Source organism: Brachionichthys hirsutus, chromosome 6 (assembly GCF_040956055.1).
Source record: "Brachionichthys hirsutus isolate HB-005 chromosome 6, CSIRO-AGI_Bhir_v1, whole genome shotgun sequence".
In the NCBI taxonomy this organism is placed as follows: domain Eukaryota; kingdom Metazoa; phylum Chordata; class Actinopteri; order Lophiiformes; family Brachionichthyidae; genus Brachionichthys; species Brachionichthys hirsutus.
The window spans coordinates 16259911-16272200 of NC_090902.1; the positions used below are offsets into that span (position 1 = coordinate 16259911).

The window sequence follows — 12290 nt, forward strand, 5'->3', positions numbered from 1 at the left end:
GATGTTGAATGTTCTGATCTAAATCCATATTGACTTTCAGCGAGTAAGTTATATTTTCCTATGAATTTGTCTAATCTGTAAGAAAATCGTTTTTCTAGGATTTTTGAAAATTGAGGTAGAAGAGAGACTGGCCTATAATTAATGAAATGGTGACAATCCCCAGTTTTATATATCGGTATAACTTTTGCTATTTTCATATGTTGTGGAAATTGCCCAGTTTGAAATGAAAGATTGAAGATGTGAGTAAGTGGTTTAGAGATCCCTATGATGACCTTTTTTAGCATCTTCATGTCCATATCATAATCATCAGTTGATGTTTTGTTTTTACATTCATTAACCGTATTTATTATTTCATTTTCCTGTATTGCATTAAGAAACATAGAAGAGGAATTTCTTTCCATAACTTCCTCAAAAGGTCCATTCATATTTGTCTTGGGTATGTTTTCTGCCAATTGTGGGCCAACACTTACAAAGAACTGATTAAATTTGTTAACAACCTCCTTCATATTATCAATCTTTAAATCATTATCCATAAAAGAATTTGGAAATTTATGCTGCCTCGAGCCATTTCTTATTATCCTGTTTAAAATATCCCACGTACCTTTCATATTGCCTTTATTCCTTTCTAATATTTTATTATAATAATCCTTTTTACATATCCTCATAATACTCGTCAACTTATTTTTATATTTCTTATATTTATTTTCAGCTTCTAACGTTCTGTACTTTAGGAATTCTCTATATAATGTATTATTTTTACAAGCATTTTGAAGACCCTTTGTAATCCATTGGTTATTATTGGAATTTTGTTTTATTCTGTTGTGTTTAATTGGACAATGTCTATTGTATAAGGCAGTAAAAATATTTAAAAATAAATCATATGCTTTATCACTCTCATTTTCTTTATATACAACTTCCCAGTCCTGCGCTAGTAGATCATTCCTCAGTTTATCCAAAGACTCTTCTGTCTTAACCCTTCTATAATGTGGGTTGTCGTCATTCTGGATATTTCTATAGCTATTGTTGTAAATTGTGGAGACTGGCAGGTGGTCACTGATATCACAGACTAGTAATCCACTCACTGTATTATTGTCAATATGATTTGTAAGAATATTATCAATGAGCGAGGCACTATGAGAGGTAATACGGCTGGCTCTGGTGATTTTAGGATAAAGACTTAAACTGTATAATGTGTTGATGAATTCATTTGTTGTTTTATGTTTGTTTTGGTTCAGTAAATCAATGTTAAAGTTACCACAAATAAATGTGACTTTTTGACTTATGGAAAAATGATCTTCCATCCAGTCCCTGAACAGGTCTATATTTGAACCTGGTGTTCTGGACATGCAGCTCACAATGACATTTTTCTTTATCGTAATACATTCAAGAACATTATCCACTACCACCGACCGCTTTTCATCCACCAAAAGCATTTTCCTGTCCACAAACAACGCAAAGCCACCACCCTTCTGATCTTCTCTATTCACATACACCAGTTCATAACCATCCAGCTCAAAGGTCACTATTCATCCAAGTTTCTGAGATGGCAATGATGATAAAAGGCTGTGTGAACTGGCTTGGGAAATATTTTGCATGATCAAAGTTAGCATACAGACTTCTGCTGTTAAAGTGAATTATTGATATTTTGTCTCTAGGAATGATGGTGTCGTTGAATTGTTCTTCCGTGTAATAGTGGCATTTGTTATTTATGTTAATAAGAAGGTTGTTTTCTGGATCAATGTCATTGTCCTGTGGATGATGGTCAGTGTAATGAAAAGGGTTTATTTCCAGATCCTCATGTTCACTAATCCATCGTTGAATGTTCTTAATTTCAGGATGCATGAATGTTGTGTGTTCTGTCATTGGACTTGTGCGCGTAGTGACCCAGACTGGCTGGCTGTCTGGCTGGCTGGCTGGCTGGCTGGCTGGCTGGCTGGCTGGCTGGCTGGCTGGCTGGCTGGCTGGCTGGCTGGCTGGCTGGCTGGCTGGCTGGCTGTCTGGCTGGCTGGCTGGCTGGCTGGCTGCTTGCTGTTGTCGCGTCTACTTTGAAGCACTGTTGCGAGGGCGAATGATCAGTTTGTCATGCCGTAGATAAGCGATGTCTCCTCTTTCTCTCGCGGCTCTCAGGTCTGGCATCGGTTCTTTCCTCTTCCTCCTCACAGCATCTGTGTAGTCTTCATAAATGTAGATCTTGGTTCCCTTCAGGTTCTTGGTACGTTGGAGATTGATCTGTCCGTGTACCTTAAAAACTCCACCACAATAGGCCTGGGCCTATCTCCGGCAGGTTTTCCTATACGGTGTGCTCTCTCCAGCTCCACGTCCTTTCGTATCTGTAATTTCTCTACCAAAACGCTTTTCACCTTTTCCTCTGTCTCAGACCAAGTCTCTCCAGGTGACTCGATTATCCCATCAAAGACCAAGTTGTTCCGTCTGGACTGTCCCTCCAGATATTCCATCTTATCAGTGACAGCGGGCAAACTGTCACAAAGTTTGGACAAATCTGTCTGTATAGCATTGCAGTGATTAGCTTGCTTAGCGTTGTTCGTTTTGATGTCATCCACCTCTTTCTGAGTAAATTGCAAGCTTGTTTTTATTTCCTGTACATCTTTTGTTAGTGTCTCCAGCCTAGTGTTAGTGGAGTCCATTATCATTTTGACAAAGCCTTTAAAGTTTTCCTGCTGCTGCTGCAGTAAGGCTGTGAACATCTGCTGCTGCTGTTGCAGCATTTCTGTAACTTGTGCGAGCGATACTGGATCGTCTTAATGTTTTCCATCTTGTTTGGATTTCGGTGGCATTTTACTTCAGGATAAGTTATTCACACTTCCTGAAGTTGTAGGCGTTGCCCGAGTTGTTATTGTTGCCGCTGGACCCGTGGTTGTCGGCTGAGGTAAAGCCGCAACACGACAAACAACCACACCACCGAGTTCCAAAATTAGATCCAAGTCGAAAAAATCCAAAGCCGATATTTTTCCTTGGATTCGATTGTTACTGTCCCGTCCCGCCTTTACTTCCTCGTAAAATCGGTTTGGGTCCGCAAAATAGCTCCGGATCTCGGCCTTAGGTGACGTCACCGTCACCGTCTGCTTCTGCGAGGAGCTAGCCCAGAACAGCAACAACACAACAGCGGAGCTCATCCATTCCAGAGCAGTGCTGTGTCTTTTCTGCTCAATTTAGACTTTGTTTTCTTCCAGCTACAACGAATACATCAGTCCGGTGGACAGCGTCGGCCCTGCATTGTTGGGAACTCACTTTTACAAAGTAATGAGCAGCATTCCAAATGCTGGAAACATTTCTGCTCTGGCTTCTCTTTAAATGTGAGCATTCCTTCCTGATCCACCTCCGTTACCAACTTGCTTCTTAAAAATTTGTCAGTACCCGATGAAGACATTGTAAAAATCTGTGACACAGTTAAGCAATCTGACTTGTTTTCAGCTTGCCACACAGGGCCTATGAGGTCATCATACTCTAGAGCCAAGTGCTTTAAAGAAACATTTAAATATGTGGAGCCCAAAAAGGTGTTTTTAGGCAGCGATGAGACCAGAACAGAAAGGTTTTCATATTATGTTCCTGTGCTAGACACTTTGAAGAGTATGCTCGAGTCAGATGTATGGCAGGGCCTCATGTCAGATCCTCCAGATGTGTCCATACCAGACATTCTCCGTGACAGCTGAGATGGTAAGGTGTTTAAGTCCAACACATTGCCTTAAACTGGTATTATACCAGGATGCATTTGAGGTGGTTAACCCTTTGGGTGCTGCAAAAAGAAAGCACAAAATATTGGCTGTGTACTTCTCACTACTCAATTTTCCACCCCATCTACGATCAAGTGTTGATCACATGCAGCTGGTTTTGCTTTGCCGAGAAAAGGACTTTCAAGAATTTGGTCATGCCAAGGTTTTTTCAGAGTTGCTGGCTGATTTAAAAGTACTGGAGGAGAATGGTATAACAAAGGCAGATGAAGCCGTTGTTAAAGGAACACTTTACCGCATTGCTGGAGATAACTTGGGCTCGCATTGCATTGGAGGCTTTACTGAGAATTTCAGCTGCTCATAATATTTCTGCAGATACTGTCTTATTTCTCGAACTCTATTTCAGGATGAGGGCTCAACTTCACGTGGACCAGAACGCACCACCGAAAGCTACAGGTCTGCAGTTGATCGGTTACAGGCTGAAGATGTGCCAGATGTTCAAGGAATAAAGTTCAGGTCAGTGTTTAATCATTTGAAACACTTTGATGTTTGTCAGCCTGGTTTGCCCCCATGTCTTGGGCATGACATCTTCGAGGGTGTACTCTCTTATGATGTTGCACTTTACCTCAGGTATTTCATCAAGAAAAAGAAATGGTTCACTCACACTATTTTGAACAGGCGGATTAAGCAGTTCAGGTATAAAAGCGCTGATGCGTCCTCCAAGCCATGTGAGGTCAGTCTGACAACCCTTAAACCTTCTGGTCATGCTATACAAAACTGGATTTTTTTAAGATTGCTGCCTCTAATAATTGGAGACACAGTGCAAGATCCGGAAGATGAAGTGTGGCAATTAACTCTACAACTAAAAGACATAGTTGACTTGATCTGTGCCCCAAAAATTTCCAAGCCCCAGGTTTTTTACCTGGATGTTCTCATTCAGGAATATTTAGAGTCCAGGAAAGCAGTTTCCAGATAACAACTTGAGACCAAAACACCATTATTAAAGTCACTACCCAGGATTGATCCTGAAATTTGGCCCGCTGATGAGATTATGGACCATGCGCTTTGAAAGCAAACATAGTTACTTTAAAAGATGTGCAAGGCAGCTGAAGAATTTTAAAAATCTGTGTCTCACTCTTTCAGAAAGACATCAGATGTGTCAGGCCTATCTCTCAGCTGGATCGGTGAGTCCTCCAGCCTTGCAGATGAAAGACAGCTCACCATTTTACTCCGAACTTTACAGTGAACAAGTTTAAGATGCAGTCTTACAATTTGGCTTCACTGAAGTAAATACAAGGATTCCTGTAGATGTGAAATATCATGGAATAACATACAAGAAGGGCCAATTTGTTGTCATTAGAAATGATGACTCAGTGAAATTTGGTGAACTTATCCTGATTGTACTGAAAGATGATTCTGCACTTCATTTTTTGATGAGAGTGTATGCAGGAGAATTCCTTCCGAACTACCACATGTACTCAGTGAAAAATGAAAGTGGAAGATTGCAATGCCTACACATTGATGAGCTGATTGACATGTGGCCATTATCATCTTACATGATGAATGGAAACCAGATAGTGCCACTGAAGCACAGTGTATTATCAGAGTAGATGCTTTTGTCAGTAGGCCAAAGACCAAAATCATTTATTTCATGTTTTTTGTTGTGATAGATATGGCCGAATCACAGACACGGGGCATGCGCTGTGCCATTGCTGCAGTGTTTCCTGATCTTCCTCAAGCAGTTCTCACTTCAGTTGAAGACACTTTGAAGGCAATTGGTACAACGACCACTGATGATCTGCAGTACATCACAGAAGGAGACTTGCTGCCAGTGTTGAAGCCGATCCAAGCCAGAAGACTTGTCGCTGCATGGGCCAAGAAGAGTAAGTGTATTGAAATCAACATAATTTCATAACATTTAAAAATTGCCATCACACCACAGCTCATATTATCTAGTAGCTAAAATCAAAACAAAACATTACACCTTCAACAGAGCAGCCTAACAATATGCAACATTACACCTTCAACAGAGCAGCCTAACAATATGCAGGGTTTAATGTTTTAGATCTGCTTTGTTGTTCTGTTACAGACTCAACCTTTCAGACTTCGACCTCAGGGCGTTCCTCTCCAGTGTCACTCTGTTCTTCTCCACTCGCATCTCCATCATCAGCGTCATCTGCAACCACTTCATCACCCTTGGCAGGCAGTTCCGCTTTTGTGCAAAACTGGGCAGATGATTTTCAGATACCATGGCAGAAGTTCCCTGAAGAGTTGGTGCAGAGTTTGGAAAGGCAGAAAAGACCAAGTCCGCGACAACGAAGAGAGATGGTGAGGATTGTAGTGTCTGTAATGATGAAGATGTGTCATAATCCAACCAAACAGAACATTATAGAGATAGGCAAAAGGATTGTGGCCAGGTATCCAAAATCTCTACAAGACGTCATCCAGGGTGACATTGTTGGGCCTGGCTATCATTCACTCGTCAAGCAGCTCCAAACGAGGGTTGAAAATGTTAAACGGCCCAACACACCGAAGATAACGAAACGCAGAACAGCATCGGATGACGACGACACAGAGGAGATTCCAGCTGGGAAAAAAGCAAGGGTTCAAGACACATATGGCTGTGTCAACTGGGAACCAAAGTATCTGCCTTTCTCCGAGACGGTTGAGAGTCAGCAAGAAAAAAAAGAAGAGCTGAAGAAGATTTTTGAAGAGACTTTCGACAGTACAGAGGATGTGACAAAATTAGTACAGTCTACTTATTACAGCCAGCGTAAAGACAAAAGCAAAGGCAGAAAGTAAATCAAGAGTGGCCCTTCTTGTTTCAGGAAGCTCGTATGGCGGCACACTTCCAAGAACTTACTGGTGTGAGTCTAATAGAGTCCTTCCTCACGAATGTGGACAAAAAGGGTCGACGCCTCTTAAACTTCCTCAAAAGTGTTGATGCACAAAAACACAAAGTGCTGGATGCGCTCATCAAGTTTCAGGCTGAGAAAGGCCAGTTGGATGGTTGCTCCGAAGACATCATTCAGATGGTACTTCTTTTACTGGCTTATTTCCGTGAGAGGGAGGAGTTTCTGTTCCATTGCGTCGAGAAGACGTGCCTGGATAAAGAGGTTCACCTGGAGAAGTTGCCACTAACACGCTGCATTATTGTGTGTGCTAAGTAAGCAGAAAAACTGAATGGGTTATCCCTCTAGATAAATTTACTCAGACACTGAGATTCAATGCTCCTGTTGGCTTACTTCCAAAACCTACTAAATTGCTGCTCATATAGAGATACTGGTTATCACTGATTAGCCAGTAGTAGAATTCAGTGCAGTAGCATGATTTTAACCAATTTGTAAGCAGTGTTTACATTAGACAATGAGCACTGTTGTATTTTCAGTCAATAGAAATTCATATTTTTGTTTGCTTTGTTGTGTGTATTGTTAATCTTCTCAGGGTCCTCCTGCTTTGCTGCTGGGACGTTCATGTTGAGCATTGACCAGCAGATTGTCAACGACCACATTTCTTCCTTCATGACTGCACTCTGCCTGATGTTTGGCAGTTACTACTCCTTCAACATACACTACCCAGTGGAACTACGGTCAACGCTGGAGTTCCTCCAAAGGTACAATTTCTTTCTTGTTGCAATATTTAACAGTACAAATCTTTGATTTTACTTAGTTGTTTTCTTTTCTCAAAGGTGTTTCTTTGCAATAAATCCTGAGAGAGGAATTAAGGTCGAGAGGACGAACAAAAGGAAAGTATTCTCAGTCAATCCCAGAGTCCTCACTCTGATTGCTGACATTGCAAACCATGAGTGGACATAGACACGTAGTAGCTCACTAACCTACTGTAGATCTTTAGGGATGAGTATTATGTGAAAATGTATATGTTGTGTTGTAAGTTAAGGTATACTGTATGTTCCATACTGTAGGGTTTTACCAAACCCTCTTCCGGTTCTTGTTCTCCATTGTGGGTGCGTAGTCAATGAGGAGAATGTGGGTTAAGTTTAAGACATTTATATAATAAACGGATCAGGACGGTTAGTTTAGATTATCAGCGCTGGATTCCAACACAGCTCTCGTGCCCGCGCTTTGTTGGAATGAAGACGCTTCCTGCTTCGTCCCCAAGTCAGGCCTTCCCCTGAAGGCTGGACTTTGCCCCAGCCAATCTAAGCCCATGTTTATCTGTGTTGTGTGTGACGTCACCAAATGAGACGTTCAAGTGAGTCAGTCAAACCTACACCAAATTAAATGTTGTGCGTTCCTAGTGGTGTCGGCGTGTAATCACGTTGTGGAATCCCATCTAATATGGAAATTCCCTACAATACACTGCAGATATTTGGTTGTTAAACTTGTACCAAAACGTTAATTGAAAGCCAATGTACACTTGCAATGTTTCTTGCATAGTTTGTAACAGTACATGCTCAGTTTTACTAAGTGAACTTGTTTATAATTTTGTGCTGTAAACAAGTTGAGGAAAACTTAAGTTTCAGGAATTTATTAGAAAATATTCTCCTACAGAAATATTTTTTTGTTGTGATTTACGCAGTAACAGCCTCTGCATAAAATAAAACATCTTTCTTTATTCAAAATGCAAGATTCATTTTTTTGTGTGGCTACCAGGTACATTGATGAATGTAAAACATAATTTTGCACAGTTTATTGAATATAATTCATTGAAATGAAAATACTCTAGTCTGGAAGATGTTCTGTGTTTCCTCTGATTGCACCATTAAAGAACAGAGCCGGTAAGTTGGCTGGATATTTAAAATATATTTTTCTGATTTGCATCCTGACCCAAGTATTGTTTCACTTTCAATAGGCTGATCCAAATGTGTCCAGTGGTCCTCAACTGGAAATATCTTGCCAATGTTATCTTTACAGGTAAGATGTATAATTCTGGCAAAAGTAATTGATTAAATTGTAAAAACAAACTCCTTTTTTTATTAGGGCATTGAGCTGGACCCATTCAACATTGTCCTGCTGCTGGAAGTTCTCGCTGATCCTTCGACGTGGACCTGTATCTGCTTTCAGCCAGGATATTTATGGAGAGTGATTCCACTGTTTTTCTATCATACAGATTGCCATAGTTGTTTACGTCCCAAGGCATTCTGGGTGTGACATCAAATGGTTGCAGCACCCCCAAACAGAGCGGATATATTTATTTTGAAAAGCTGACAAAAATTACATGTACCGGTACCCTGTTTCGGACTGTAGTGTCAGCCGGTTTGATCCCAGATGTGAAATATATATGATAAAGGGATATCATTTAAACCATAAAAGTCAAGTTTATTGCTTAAATATATTTATTTATTTATTATAACAAACAAATTAAATCAATAGTTCCTCTTGGGTCAGGTGGGGACTGCTGTCCCCCCCCCCCCCCCCCCCCTTCCCCCCAATATAATGCTGAGAGAAACACTGGACAGCTTGCTGATCTATTAAAGGACATTTTTTTGCCAATGGACTATTCAAAACTTCTGTCTGTCTATGGACTGTTGGAGGAAGCCAGAGCATCCCTGGTAATTCTATTCAAGTACTTTAATCCAAACTGCCACCATCACGTCTAGCTGAGCTATTTGGAGCCGATTCCACTCAACAATCAAGCTAAGCTGTAAGTATCATACTGAGCACGGACGTATTATATAAAGAAGAATGCTTTAAGGTTCAGGAGTTTTAAACATTAAAATATTAAATATATGTTTTATCTTGTATTCCGTTTTTTCCGTGGACCTTTTTAGTAAGAATGCACAGTAAAGTTGTTATATTTCATGGCATGTACAACCTTTATTTATACATGAATTTATATGGTGTAAATTAGTTACATGTATTGAAGACTGTTAATTGGACAATAGAGCACAGTCAGATTTCATGGCAATGCTTTTATTTAAATGACATTGCCATTCCTGTCAGTCTGCCCCAGGGCACCTATGGCTGGTAGCTGCACCACCAAGTATGGAGTGAATGAATGTTGGGTGCCCAGAAAAGCACTATATAAAACCAACGCATTATTATTATTATAAAAGGAATTTATATGGCAAAAAGTTACACCATATTTATTCGAGTGAGATTATGGCAAACACAGCTGCCATTTCTTTACCGTAAAAAAAAAAAAGACAAATTGTCATGTGTGTGATTGGTATTTTCATCTTAATCATATCCTCCTGGGACCGACCCAGCTTTGGGTTAGTATGTCCTCTGTAATGGACAAATGTCCACTACAGAGGACATGCTGGGTCTCAGGAGGATATGACCAAACCCTGTAAATTTCTATGGTTTAAAAAATCAGTATTTATGTTGAAATATGGAATAAAATGCTTTCCTTTAACAGTGAAAAAAGTTGTACTGTATTTCTTACGGTACAATTCTGGCAACCACAGCTGCCAGAATTTTGCCGTATAAATAACATGGTTTTTTTTGTTATGTGTATGATAATTTCCTTTTAATTATATGGAAGAACAGCGTTTGTTGAGATGGTAATAACCGTAATTTATATGGTAAAATATAAAATTAAATGCCAAATGATACCGTAAAATCAACAGTAATAATGTCCTTTCACCGTAAAAGGGCTAACGGTGGTACCATTTTTTTTATGGTAATATTCTGGCAACCTGCAGGTATTTTACCGTAAAAACAACTGGGTTTTATCATTATTTGTATGGTATTTTTATGTTAATTGTATGGAAAAAAGACGTTTGTTTCAATGATAAAAACCGTAATTTATATGGTAAAATATAGAATTAAATACTAACCTTTACCGTAAAAACAACAGGGTTTTTATCGTTATGTGTACGGTATTTTCATGTGAATTATATGGAAAAAAGGTGTTTGTTTCAATGGCAATAACCTTAATTTATACGGTAAAATATGGAAATGAACTCCAATCTTTACCGTAAAATTAGCCGTACTAATATCCCTTTACCGTAAAAGGGGAAAAAGTTTGACTGTCTTTTTTACGGTAATGTACTGGCAACCACAGCTGCCAGTATTTTACCGTAAAAACAACAGTTTTTTTCTTACAGTGTATCATTGTGCCGGTACCCAATAAATCATCCATCTCCTGCCTCAACGACTACCGCCCTGTTGCTCTGACTCCGGTGGTGATGAAGTGCTTCGAGGGAAGCGGAGAAGTCCACTGCTTCCCCGGTTCGAGTCCCAGCTCTGATGGGATGTGGAGTGTGGGCTGGTGACTGGAGAGGGGCCAGTCTGCCTCCAGAGCACTGCCGAGGTGCCCTTGAGCAAGGCACCGTCCCCGCAAATGGCTCCAGGTGCGCCGACCACGGCGGCGCCTTCACCCTACTCCCTCTCCGTGTGCTAGGGCCCTTTGATGCACGTGTTAGTGTGTGGTTGTTTCAAGGGGCCCGTTGTTCTAGGGTGAAAGTTCGATTTCATTGTGTGTGTCGGCAGATGATGATTAATAAAAGCATTTCATTTCATTTAATGGCTGCCAATTTGCACCATCAGTCCTCCTGGCCGCCACCGACATTCACACAGGCAATGTGGGTGAAGTGCCTTGCATAAGGACGTGAGCTGGGAATGGACCCACCAACCACTTGATCATAGGACTACCCTCTGCGACGTCTTCAGAATCAGAAGGTGTTTATTGTCAGTGAGGGTTCAGAGACTAGGAATGTTTCTCAGTGAAGTCGTGCTACGTGTAACAGTAATGACTAAATACAAAAAACATACAAGTACAGACACATAACAAAACAGCAGCATCGGGAGTGGATACACATCTGTATATTAGCAGCAGTAAAACTAGCGTAATCACGCAGTGCAAATGGAACAGTGCAAGTTATCAGTTATGAAATGTTCAAGAGACAGAATTAACTAGAAAAAGACAATCAGAGACTGCAGACTCCGCCTCCAATAGACTATTGGATCTTGTGAGACAGTAAACAGGGCTTCCGGATCAGAGGGGCCAAACCTGCTCTAGCTTGCTGCTCCGGAACATACTACAAGACTCCTTCTGGACTCTTTTTCCCATCATGCCATTCGTTTCCCTCCCTCTTAAAGTGACAGTTTACAGCACAGGCACAATTCCAGATGTAAAAATAATTCTAGAATCTGGATCCAGATCCGGATCAACGCCATTCTCGGGGAGGACCGAGCCACGGACAGAACCTTGCTTGTGTAAAAATTTCAAGTCGATTGGGTTACTAGTTCTTGAGTTATGCGCTCGGACAGACAGACAAACAAACATACAAACGCACCCAATTGCAATACCCTCGCCTCCCCTTCGGCGAGGGTAATTATTGTTCATTAGTCTTACAGCCGAGGGGAAGAAGCTGTTCTTGTGGCGGGAGGTTCTGGTCCAGATGGACCGTAGCCTCCTGCCTGAGGGGAGAGGGTCAAAGAATCCGTGTCCAGGGTGAGAAGGGTCGGCTGTGATCCGACCTGCACGCCTCCGAGTCCTGGAGACATACAGGTCCTGGAGGGATGGCAGCTTGCAGCCGATCACCTTCTCCGCAGCACGTACAATGCGCTGCAGTCTGAGTCTGTCCCTGGTGGTGGCGCCAGCGTACCGCACGGTGATGGAGGAGGGGAGGACGGACTCCACGATGGAGGTGTAGAACTGCACCAACATCTGGGTCGGAGAAGAGAAGAGCCA

General features: G+C 41.2%; 1 protein-coding gene across 1 annotated transcript in view; it reads left to right on the forward strand.

The window, feature by feature from the left end:
- The window catches only part of LOC137894679 (uncharacterized), a 70770-nt gene extending 62035 nt beyond the window's left edge, over nucleotides 1–8735 (forward strand). The window contains 4 exon segments of the mRNA XM_068740128.1: nucleotides 5893–6477; nucleotides 6480–6749; nucleotides 7134–7302; nucleotides 8714–8735. Of these exon segments, the coding sequence (XP_068596229.1) occupies nucleotides 5893–6477; nucleotides 6480–6749; nucleotides 7134–7302; nucleotides 8714–8735 (1046 nt within the window).
- The last annotated feature ends 3555 nt before the right edge of the window (nucleotides 8736–12290 follow it).